Raw genomic sequence first — 12,229 nt, 5'->3', positions numbered from 1 at the left:
ACTTGGGGCGGTTAGACTCCCTTGGGATAGCTACAATGTTAGAAAAGACAAGGAAGATGAATTGACGAATGAACTGAAACGCTCGAGCTTTGGATGGACGGTGCTTTCTCCCTCTCTCTCTCAGCTGTCGCGATCGTATTCTGCTTCGCTTTCTCGATTTCCCGATCATCAGAAGAAGCCCGATCGGATTGACGAGTTCCAGCACGTGCAGACGGACGGACCCTTGCGAACCCTCCAACGGCCGAGCCCGACCGCATTGGTGGGTGCCACATCCCGCGCGAGGAGACCTGTCTTTTGGAAGGGTTGGTTGGAACTTTGGGGGCAGTCGCTCAACTGTGTTCGTTGTGTGTGATGTGTGAGTGGGAGGTGTGCTACTGCGGGAGTGGGGAGAGGGCCGTTGGGCGCTTAGCTTAACGCGGGTATTGGGCGGGAAGAGCGGTTTCTAGATTCTTGGTGCCCGACGTTGGCTCGGCGCATTTGCTGGCGGGTATCAACACATGTCGAGGTGGTATGGCATATGAGGTGGTGAGGGGTTAGTTAAACTAAGTAGGGCGTTATTTTGGGAAACGAGTTGAAGGTAGGTTCCGGTATGAGATCGGCATCGGCGTTGGTGCTGGTGGTTAGGCATTGTTCGATGGATGGTTTTAATGCTCACGGTGGCATTTGAATTCCATGAGGTATTTCAAGTGTTCCCTGAGTATCGAGAGGGTGAAATAATGATTGTTGGTCTGGTATAGGTGAACAATGTGTGACGGAGGTGTGCTTCGTGGAGGGCAAGTCAGGACGGGAGTATCAGGCGGATGCTACCCGCTGCGGAAACTATGCTGAGTTTGGACACGCCTCGAGTTACCTCGACGATGATGCTTGGAGTCAGTGAAGGACAGAACACGAGTTGTCTGACGGAGTACCAGGGCGGCGGTTCGATTCGCTCTGCTTGATTCGAGACATGGCATCACTCCATTGAATCTGAACGTCTCTCATCAGCTCGACAGGAACCAAGCTAGTGCCTAAGGTCGGGGCAGAACGTCTCATTTCACAGCAGAAACCGCGTGGAGTGATCACAAGTCCGGCTGCTTGATGATATGCGTCTGCGAAAGACTACGCAGTAAGGTAGAGCCCTGGAATCTAGAGTTCGGGTGTCATGCCGCGCCATGTTGGCAGCTCGGACGGTCTCACGGCCCCTTTCCGTTCTCCCCGGAGGCTTCTTCAGATCCAGCCAATGTTGTTGTTTGCTTGGATCGTTGCTTGCAACTTCCTTTGCTGCTCGCCACGCCGTCGGACGGCACACACAGGAATATCCGTCCAGTTGCCCAAGACGATGCACGTGTGAGGTGGTTCAGTGCCTGACTGACTGCTGGGCTGCCCTGAATACACAGGACAGAGGGAGACCTCGCGCCTAAAACGCGGGATTCAAAGTCGGATAATCAGTGCAGGTGTACTGAAGTACCTAGGTCCGAGCTTCTGGCAGTGTCCGCTGTGGGGCGCAAGGGACCTCAGCCTGGTGCCACGTCAGGCTTCTGGCCACTCACTCAATCGGTGCAAGTCTCCTGTCGTCTTCAATTGGTGAGATTTAGGTGAGGCAAAGAAGACGAGTGACTTCTGTTTGGTGAGGGAGTTGTGTCACCGCCCCGTCCCTCCAGCTTCCTTCCCTTCCACACGCCCCGCTCGCCCAGCCCACAACCACCTCACCCCCTTCACCCTTCTCGTCCTTCACAGTGACGCTTGTCCATTCTTGCCGGGCTTGCCCAGCCTGCCAGCCTACCATATCCGCCCCAAGCAGCGAACTGCTCCAACGCAGCAGAACTCAGGAGACAGGGGTTGGGTGCAAGAGGGCAGGAGGAAGGTCACACTCGTCAAATCGTCCTAACCGCCTGTCCATCTTTCGACTCTCTCTTCTCTCCTCACTCTTCGCTGTGTCGGTGACTTTCGCGCTCATTTCGTCACCTTTCGTCTCTTGCTGATTGCTGTCCATTTCTGAATTGCTACACCTCATTTTGCTACGGAAAACCAGCCACGAAGACGACCGTCGCTGACGAATCGAACCGAACCAACGATCACTCAAACAGGGGGGGTTGAAAAAAAGGTCACCACTATCCCCGGTTTTTGTCGACTGCCGAGTCGCCTCGCCTTTTTCTGATCGGTGAACCCCAGACCAGGTCCTGCCTGCCTCCTACCCGCCGTTCTTCACATCATCCAAAGCCCTGACATCGAAGACGGATCGCCCCCCGACGGGCCCAAAAACCTTCAAGCCCACCCTCAACTCTCACGACAAACAGCTTAATTGATTTTTCTTTGGCCAAAAACTCCCGACGACTGCCCAGCCAGCCGAGCCTCGGGGGCTCGCTTCCATGCTCCACCATGTCTTCCAAAGATCGTGACGTCGACGCCGTCGACGACCTTGACAGGCTTCGCGAGAAGAAGACCTCCCGCAGCAAGTCGGAGCGCAGCCTCAGGTCTGACAAGGATCGCTCTCACCGCGTGAGCTCGCGCTCTTCCAAATCCAAGCTCGACGGCAGCGGCCTCGGTAGCGATACCCACTCCCACTCTCACCGCCGCCACCGTACCCGCGAAGAAAAGGACCGCGACCGCGAACGAGATAGAGACCGAGACCGAGACCGCGGCCACGATCGCTCCTCCTCCATGACCGACCTCGTCCCCGAGTTCGCGAGGACCTCCCTCACCGGCCCTGCCTCTACCGACCGCGTCTCGATGCCTTACCCGACCTTCAGCAAGGCCCACAGCAAGGAGGCCGTCCGCAGCAAAGACGACGTATCTGCCTCTGCCGCCGGCGCAAAGATGAAGGACCCCTTCACCCCCGAGGCGACAGACCTGGGACAGAGCGATGTCCACCGCTCCAAGAGCGTCAATGACTCCGAAAAGCGCAAGGTCTCGTCAAAGGAGTCGAGGCCGCCGAGTCCTCCCGAGACTGACCTGTCAGACAAGAGACGATCTGAGACACCCGAGTCGTCGAAGAAGGAGAGAGAGGAGCGGTCGAGTTCGAGATTGAGTGGTGACAAAAAGGACAGAGGCAGCAGGCCCAGCTCGCGACTGAGCGGCCTTTCCAGGTCGGGTTCCAGAGCCGACGAGAGATCCCGAGTGAGCTTCAAGTCCAAGACTAGCAGTCAGGCGACGTACGTGAAGTCGCCGGCTTTCCCGCCCGGTGTACAGGAGAGCCTCAACATCAAGCCCACCGCTTCCAGGTCCTCCTCGAAACGAAGCTCATCAAGTAAGAAGAGCAGACGATTGGACACCCAAGATGGTGACTCGTCGCCCGAGAGCGTCCAGGACTCATCCCCAAAGACCCCGACAGCCTCGCAGCCCCCGAACTACCCTCCGCCACTGCCCCCATTCCAGAAGCCTCAGCCTGGACTCGCACAAGTATATGCCGACGAGATTACTCCTTCTGGCACACCTGCTACTGACTTTGGCGGTGCTCCTCCGCCTCCGCCACCACCGCCGCCTTTGGATGTTCAGGAAGCGCCCAGAGTCGACTACCTCTTGCAAAACGGCGGATTGCTTCAACCTTTGCCCAAGAACTTCCTCGCGGTCCTTCCCCGACAGAACGGGGCTCGGCCATCTAACCCTCCTCTGGTGGGCGCGCAGACACTGTTTGCGCCTTTCTTCAATCTTTTGGATCAGTACAATTCGGTTCTTAGCAGAAACGGCTCAGTGGCTGTCGCGACTGGCCATCGATCGGTCGCCCGCAGACTGCTCGACCGTCTCGAGAACGTATTTTCCCGAGAGCTTCCCGAATACGGCTGCACATGTCTCGTCTGCGAGAGAGGCCCTGATATCCAGCACCGGGGCTTGGGCTGGGGAGAAGTCCTCGAGTGGGTTAGCGGCCGCATCGAGCTTCCACAATGGCCCCCCTTCGACCTGGCCAGCCTGGGCTCCAACGCCGCGGACACCGCAGCAGACCTGCCCCCTCGGCCAGACTCGCCCATCAAGATCGATCCTGATATTGCTGAAGAGTTCCGCGAGCACTACCTCCAACGATCTAAGAAGGTCAGAGGAGCGGTAGACAAGTGGCTGAACAACTGCGGCGACTCGACCGCGCCGACGCCGCAGGACGTCGATGACGACACCCTTACCTTCGCCATGCTCACAAACTTGGACCCCGAAGACCAACCATACTTTAATGCCATTCTCACCGGCTCCAACCACCTCAAGCCGACTACAAGAGCCCCGACACCTTCTCACCGTGCTCGCCCCGACTTCATCATCAAGGCTGGTCTGTCGCTGCAGCGCCTGTACCGCCTGCAGCAGGTTCCTCGGGATGCCGAGGTCGCGATGTGGCTCGTCAAGAACCCCCACACCCACGATCTCATCGTCACCATGTCCGATATCAACACCCAGGAATGGGAAATCCTGACGTCGGGAAGATTCGATGGCTTCCTCTGGTCCGGCGCCGATGCCGACGACGCCACCCCGACGGCCGAGTCTCGTGGCGCTACTCCCGCGAGCAACTTCTTCCCGTCCAGGCCATCTACAGGAGGCCCCATGTCGCGGAACGCGACTCCCTACTCTCGCGGCACCACGCCGGCTTCGTTTGTGAGCGGAGCGTCATCTGCGGCGAACCGCCAAGCTGTATCCCGCGACGAAGAGATGGAGATGGCCGTCCTGGCCGAGGTGGAGCGTGAGATTTACCAGGGCATGGAGGTGTTGGAGGATGCTTTCGAGGCACTTCACCTCAGGGCAGAGGTGGTCCGTACAGCTCTGCGCAACAGAGGGGCCGGTCTTGCCCACAGCCTGCAGAGCCGTCGTCGCATCGACGTACTCCCCGGGTCCGGAAACTCGCAGTCCTCGGACTACGAGCGCCCCAGATGGGCCCAGGACGGCTACGACAACAGCGACGACGACTGGATGGGCGAGGAGTTCGAGCTGGCCCCCGACGATTCGGCCAGCAACATCAGCAGCTCACGACACAGACGGCCGAAGCGCCGCACGGAGAGACGGACACCAGCCCCGATTGAGGAAGACGATGAGGAAAACTGAACTCGAGAAAGAAATGAAAAATGCGCTTGTCATGGTCTGATGGTTTCGATGTAATGGGGGGTTTTATGAAAGCTGCATGTGCGGGATATCATGAATTGATGAGTTGGGAAATGTTGGGATATGAACGGTTGATTGGAGAAGATGGCCAACTTCACGCAAACGTCATCCGGAGGAGGGGAACCTTTTTTCCATCGAGCATTCCGCATGTCCATTGTTTGTTCTGGCATTGATGGCGGGATTGGGATGACATTTTGCATGAATCGAGATGTGGACGAAGCGGACGAGCTTTGGATTTTTTTTCCCCCGACTGGATTTTTTCTTGCTCACTCCCCTCCCTCCTTCCTCGTTCGTTGCTGGGCTCGGCTCTTGCCGGGTTTAGTATCCGTTGCATCATCTTGGAGTTCTAGGTTTTTCGTATGCCCCCCGTGGGCCGGTCTCTTGTGTGTGGTTTTTCGAATTTGAGAGCTTGAAGACGAGTGCTCGTCTCTATTTCATGACTACAATCGGCACTCCGCCTCGTGATGTGTGCCCTGGTGTGAGAGCTTGGGTCGGATTGACTGTGATGCTGGATGTAGGTTTTCCCATGGTCAGCAATACTCCCCACGTTATTAGTTCATCAGATATCACGACCTCATGGCAAGCTGTATGGAGATCCTTTATAGAACCAAGTAAATTGAGGAATCAAACCGCTCTGCGATGATGTCTAGGTACACAGTCCGCAACCCCCTCGTTCCGTCCCGTTCTCTGCGCCATGAAAGCTGTTAGCCAATGACGGGCATCCAGAATACTGCGCGCCCCTTTCCGTACCATCCAACGCTGGCTGTAACTGTCGAAGTTCAAAGTTTGTGTAAGTATGTTTTGTGCTGCAAATATGTTTGATTGTGATTTCTTTAGGCTGTCTTTTGTTCAAATCCTGTTGTCTGGCGTTTTGTGTTTTGTTTCTCGTTTGTAAATGTTTGTTTTGAGATGTGAAGTCTAACCCTTGAGGTAGTAAGTCGCTGAAGATGATGGATATGGAGGCCCAACTTTCAGGTGGGTGAAGATAGCCCGTCACGTAAGCCCTTCCCTCCACTTCCTCAACAACGCGTCGAACTCCTCCCGCGCCATCCTATCCTCCTCCTCGGCCCTCTCAAGGTCGCTGGTCGCTTTCTTCAAGATCTCAGTCGCGTCCCTCAAGTTGCGGCTCGCTTTGCCCAGGACGCCGGACGTCGTCTCGATTCTCTCGGCGGCTCGTCGGAAGTCGTCTGCTGCTCGACGACGATCGTCCTCGCGACGCTTCTCGTCTTCGCGCTGGCGTCTCTGTGCGTCGAGGGCGGCTGCGATGGAGGCGGCTGCGTTTTGGAGGGTCAGGTCGACGTCGCCTAGCACGGTGATGACTCTTGTCTGTTCGGTACTCTCGGGATTTGGGCTTGTTTTGATGGGAGGGGATGGAGGGGTGCTGGTTTGGGGTTTGTGGGTTCTTTGTAGGGCTGCTGGCAGTGGGACGTTGAGGTTAGCGGGGGTTCTGGCTGGTTTGGTGATGTTTGAAGGAGTCGCGAAAGGCTTTGGCGTGCTCTCTGTCCTGTGTGAATTGGTGCTGGGTGTGAGAAGTTGAGTTCGGGAGGGTTGTCCGACGTTGGTTCGGTGCTCAGAAGCGAAGCTGCGAAAGCACTCGCCAGAGAGTTGCGCCACGTATAGTCCTCCGAGATCTGGTTTGAGCCGGACATAAACGGGTGAATAGGTGCTCCGTTGCTTCTCGCAGCTTCCTTCGAGCGTGAGGCTGACATGGCCTGCGTCATTTGGCGCCGCCAGGAGGGACTCTCGCGGCAGGAGACTGCACCACCAGGTGAAGGAGAGAAGGAGTTGCTTGATTCTCTGATTGAAAGAGTCTTACTGAGGTTGTTCTCTGGAGAAGTCAGTGGGGAGACGCTCAGGGGTTTCGTCGTTGAGGAATGCGCGGTCGGTCCCGGAGTTGGTTTGAACCGCTTTGGCTCTGGAGATGATTCCTCCTCTTTCACAAGGGGTCGCTTCAGCTTGTTGCCGGAAGTCGGCTCTTCCGAAGTGCTTTCCCGCCTTTCGTCAGATGTGGTTTTCGATGCTCGCTTCTCAATATCGGATTTCATTGCTTGCTGTATACTCCGCAGTCTGTCACGTTCAGGTGTTGTCTCTTCTTCATCATCAGATAGGGAAGGACTCGACCCCGTTTCCTGCACGGCTTGCAACTTCTTCTGTTCTGGCGTCAAGCTCGGATCGCAGCATTTGATGGCGTCCCAACCGGCGTTCGCCAACAATTCGCGAAGCTTTATGGGAAACTCGGAGTCGTTGAGCTGACTGATGATCCTGACAGCTTCACACGCACCCGCTGGAGGCACTTCGCGATGCAGGGCAACGTACTTTGGCCCAAATTGCAGCTTGAGGAAGTTGTAGGGCGGTTGACGATCGATCCTTCTTGGCTTGTTTCTCAAGCCGCTCCACTCAATGTCGTCGATGTAGGAGTTCAGTCGTGAGTCCTCGTACGGGTAAGATGCGAACGCTGGGTTCTTTTGGGCTCGAGCATCTTTCTTCCACTTCTCTGGACCGATGAGCTTCGTCGGTGAGCATGTGCTTTCGCCATTTGTATTGAACAGCCCCAGCTGCCCGAATTGGTGGCTCAGAAGAAGGCCGTCCGGCCCTTCAGGTTGTGCGGTGCTGTGTTGTTCATCATCCTCGGAAGCCGATTGCTCCGACTGCTCCGTCGTGTTCTGGGACTTTGTCGACAGTTTCTTCTCGGACGGCGTCAATGTTGGATTGCAGCATTTCTCAGCGTCCCATCCCGCATTCTCCAGCCATTGGCATATATCATTCGGCAGTCTTCCCTTGTTCATGATTCGCGTCGCCTCAAGGTCGATGGCGGAAGGAGTGTCGTCGGGACCTGCTTCCCCTTCGTGACCCCATCGACCGATCAAATGCTTGTAGGGTTGCTGCCACTTGCAGATCTTAGGGCGGCCCCAGGGGTAGTTCTGGTTGTATTGCCAGTCGACGGCTTCGAGGACTTCGTCCAGGATGGCGGACTCGGGCGTGTCCTTGAATGCTGGATTCTTTTGTCTCTTGGCCCACTCCATCCACTCTTGGTGTATCTTTGGCTCGGTTTCTTGTGTCAAGAGTTGTATATGTTGGGCTGAGACGGAAGTCGAAGTTGAAGTCGTGCTTGTTCTTCTCTGAGGTGAATTTTCGGTAGATTCGGAGGATGATCTTGAAGAAGGCTGTGAGGACTCGTCGTCTGTCGCGATATCTGGGGAAGGAGAGCGCTCAGAATCTTGGTCCGCACCTGCAGGACTACCGTCGGAATCTTCCTCTTCGCTCTCACTTTCGATGTCGGACCTTGCCGGCAACCTTTTGTGTTCATCCCTCAATATTTTGCAGCATTTTTCGGGGTCCCAACCGGCCGCTTGCAACGACTCTCGGATGAATTGCGGCAGCTGACCACCGTTCATGATTCTTGTAGCTTCGCAGTATACAGCCCTTGGCGATGAGGATTTGACTCCCGCGTCATTCTCATTGGTGGTGAAGTATTTAACCAATTCCTTGTATGGTTCTTGCTCGGTAATAACCACTCCCTTCTTCTTGCAATCCCAGATAACCTCATTTAGGAGTCGGTAAAGGTATTTCAGTGGATACGACACATTCCATGTGTCCCATGTTACCTGACGCCGGGCCCACTTCTTCCACTCCTTCTTGGTTCGCGGTTGAGTTTGATCCATGGTTTTTCGTGTTTGTGAGGTGAGGAGAGTTCTGACGACGGGCAGCTACTAATGAAGCAGTGAGAAAGCGTTGGGTTCGTGTTTCTTGGTGTATTTTTGAGTGACCCAGAGACTGAGATGTAACTCCTCGCACTTGATTTTGAAGCTGAGAGAGTATGAGATGGTAAGTGTGATGTGAAGCTCAGAACTGGGTTAGATAAATGTAGAAGTAAGACGGAAGGATAGAACGACGCGTAAATGTAGAAGGAGCAACGTGATGTGATGCCTTCCCTCTGTCGCTCACTTTATTTTCTCCCCGTTTAGCAGAAGAAACAATGAACATGTCCGAAGTTTGATCGGCTTATTTGGCGTCTGTTCTTCGCTCCTTCCTGGCTGGAACCGGGCAGTCGACGGCGCTCCGATGTGATGGTTTTGCACAGCAAGCGTTGTCTATGAAAAGTTGCCCTGAGTGCCTTTCATTCGGGTCGGGTTCTTCATAAAACGAGGCGTATTTCGGTCCCGTAATCCGAAGAAATTGCGCGAATTGCAATAAGACTGATGGGGATGTCGCAACTTCGGTTTTTTGCAGGTGTAGCTGTGAGTTACGAGTCGAATGATGAATATCAATGCTTGGCAAAGTTCTTGGCCAATATCGCTCTCTCGGTCTTAGGCGCCATCCCTCTCCGTATGACAGAAATCTCATGCTGCCTTTTTTCACATGTTTCCCAGCGCATAATTTGACGGCTTTCGAATCGGATTTACACTTTTTGGCGCTCTTTAATCCGATGCCCAGACCGTCGGGTGTGCCGGGTGAAAGGTTGAGTGGATAATAGACAGGGCCGGAGAAGCCCGTTAATCATGGGTCAAGAACATGACGTACTGAAGATTTTACAAGTGACATACTGTAGTATAGACGAAGTCTTGAGCGATGAAGCCAAGATTGTGCGTTACCGTTCACGGAAGGACGCGAATGCCACCAAGCCTCTTGCTTACGAGTCCTCCTACTTTGAATGCAACTTATCACATTGACTAGAGTTGAATTATCACAAAAGAAATTGCATAGCAGGGATATAAACGTAGCTAGTTCGATTGGTATGGATTCGTCGGAGAGACGGGACTGGCGTGAGACTTCATTAGATCTCCAACGCTCTTTTCGGAAACTATTCTAAGATGTAAAGATTCATACTTTGCGCTCTAGATACGTACGGATTTTCTTCATCACTGTTCTCTTGGTTCATATCTCCAGGGACATAGAGCATTTCGCAGCTGAGAATCTCATTATGCATCTGTCTCTGACCAGCTGGGCATGGATCCCTCTCCTTATTCCTGTGGCTCAAGCAACTTCAATCCTGCTTGAGCGTGGCAATGTCATCACTTTTGACGAAGAAACTCTGTCTCCTTTGGTCCTCCGCAATGCATCGATCTTGATCATCGATGATACGATCTCTGCCATTTTCCATCCGTCGCGCAACGACTCCGTTGCCGTTCCCGATGATGTTGAACGTATTCCAGCCGACAACGACATAATCTCACCCGGGTTCGTGGACACTCACCGACATGTCTGGCAGACCGTCCTGCGAGGACTTGGTGCCGACAGCACCATCAGCGAATACCTCTTCCGATGGGCAAACCCACAGCTTTCAGCTGAGTCCTTCGACCCTGAGATCATGTACTACTCGCAACTCATGGGACTCTGCGAAGCTCAGAACTCTGGTGTCACCACCATTGTGGACAACGGCAGCAACACCTTTTCCGAGGTGATCGCTGAAGCGGAGCGCGATGCCTCCATCGACAGCGGCATTCGAACGTTCTGGGCCTACCATATCGGAAATGTCTATGCCAACTTCTCTGTCGAGGACCAGATCGCCGTCTATAGGAGATTTACTGCAGACCCCCGAGTCCAAGAAAGTCTTTTGAGCATGGGAATTGGCTACGAAGGTTTTGCAACGCTTGGTGCCAATGTCACCAACACCGTACTCAACCTTGCAAGGTAAGACTTCGCCCACTCCGTCCCATGGACCTTACGCGCTAACAGACTTACTTGTAGGGACTTGAACGCTTCCGTTGTCGAAACTCACTACGATGGCGGCAATCTCGGCTCCTACAACAGCCCAGCTCTCCTCCAGCAACTCAACTTCTTGAACCAGTCTTTCCCGGTCATCTTTGTCCACTCCAACAGGCTGACGCCAAGGGACATTGCCGTGTTGCGCAGCTACGATCACTACACCTCTTTCGTGCCGGAATTCGAGCTGCACCACGGCAACGACAACTACCTTCCCTCACTGGCCCAAGACCGGGGTTCTCTGAGCGTCGGAACGCACTACTCCTCCAGCGGCGACATTGTCACGCAGGCCCGCATGTGGCTTCAGACCGTCCGCGGATGGAGACTCTCGTCGGTGATGCAAGAGTTCAAAGTCCCCGCCAATAACCCCATGTCAGTCAACCAAGCCTTCCTCCTCGCGACCAGGTCCGGGGGCTTGGCTCTCGGAAGGCCTGATCTGGGTGTGCTGCGGGTAGGCGCGAAGGCCGACATTGCAGTCTTTGACGGCACCGCGCCAGGGATGCTCGGCTGGCAGAATGCCATCGCTGCTGTTATCCTGCACTCCAACGTCGGAAACGTTAAGCATGTTCTGGTCGATGGGCAGTGGAGGAAGCGCGATGGAGAGCTCTTGTGTGCGGTTAACCAGACTGATGTCGAGTCCAGATTCCTTGAGGCTGCCCGTAGAGTCCAGAGTTTCTGGGAGGGCGTTCCACCTACTGTTTTGGAAGGTGTTTCTCCTCTTGCGGGCTCTGAATATGCTATCTTGGACGAGGTTGACGTTACGCGGAGGTTTGATGTAGATAGTTAAGAAGACGCAAGTGAACCCAAATTTGGCCTTCGACCAAATTCAACTGTGATAGTTCAATTAAGGAAATCACGTTCACATTAAATGGCTTTACCCTACGCCCGCCTCCACGAAACCACGACTAAGTCAATTGACTGCCCGTGAGGCAATGAAACACTACGAAGGCAAGGGCATGCGGCGAAAGCCTTATCATTCACGTGTATCTTAACCTAGAAAGGTTTTTGCCGGAAGAAAGTTCAATTTGTACGTCACCACCTCGCGCGAAAACTCAGCACGTCCAGATGATCACTCATGCGTGATCCACGGAAAGATGCCCCCGAGGAAATCATCCGTGACCAGTAGTCCGAGATCGGTATCGATAGGCCCCGGATTTACTTGCGGCATTGAATCCTCTACTGCACTTCCCACGTGAATAGAATGCGATAGCCCTGCCATCAGAGCGACATCCGGGAAGGAGTCGCTTCTCGACGTTCTTTCCCCATCTTTCTGACTTGCTTGAATTATACTGTCGCGAATCTCAACCACACAGGGCCAGACATTCTGAACAGCAGTCATGGCTTCCAATACCCGAGTGAGAGCTTGCGAAGTCTGGATCTCGTCCAAAGGCGTCCCATCTAGATAGTGTCTCATCATGATGGTTCCGGCTGCGGTTGCTAGAGTGTGGACGAAGTCGAGTGGCAGGCACTCGTA

General features: G+C 54.5%; 3 protein-coding genes across 3 annotated transcripts; 2 read left to right on the top strand and 1 right to left on the bottom strand.

The window, feature by feature from the left end:
* Positions 1 to 2,358: 2,358 nt before the first annotated feature.
* On the top strand, positions 2,359 to 4,995 carry CkaCkLH20_10328 (uncharacterized protein; the record flags this gene model as incomplete). Its single annotated transcript, XM_038893042.1, has 1 exon — positions 2,359 to 4,995. One exon carries the CDS (start codon positions 2,359 to 2,361, stop codon positions 4,993 to 4,995), a length of 2,637 nt encoding a protein of 878 aa, XP_038741697.1.
* A 1,050-nt stretch (positions 4,996 to 6,045) lies between these two features.
* On the bottom strand, positions 6,046 to 8,714 carry CkaCkLH20_10327 (uncharacterized protein; the record flags this gene model as incomplete). The annotated part of the gene is made up of 2 exons (XM_038893041.1): positions 6,046 to 6,556; positions 6,610 to 8,714. The coding sequence occupies 2 exons, from the start codon at positions 8,712 to 8,714 to the stop codon at positions 6,046 to 6,048; spliced, it is 2,616 nt and encodes an 871-aa protein (XP_038741696.1).
* A 1,259-nt stretch (positions 8,715 to 9,973) lies between these two features.
* CkaCkLH20_10326 (putative amidohydrolase family protein) lies at positions 9,974 to 11,542 on the top strand (the record flags this gene model as incomplete). The annotated part of the gene is made up of 2 exons (XM_038893040.1): positions 9,974 to 10,683; positions 10,741 to 11,542. The coding sequence occupies 2 exons, from the start codon at positions 9,974 to 9,976 to the stop codon at positions 11,540 to 11,542; spliced, it is 1,512 nt and encodes a 503-aa protein (XP_038741695.1).
* Between the last annotated feature and the right edge of the window lie 687 nt (positions 11,543 to 12,229).

Source organism: Colletotrichum karsti, assembly GCF_011947395.1.
Source record: "Colletotrichum karsti strain CkLH20 chromosome Unknown Scaffold39, whole genome shotgun sequence".
Lineage (NCBI taxonomy): Eukaryota > Fungi > Ascomycota > Sordariomycetes > Glomerellales > Glomerellaceae > Colletotrichum > Colletotrichum karsti.
This window is presented reverse-complemented; position numbering and strand designations above follow the sequence as displayed.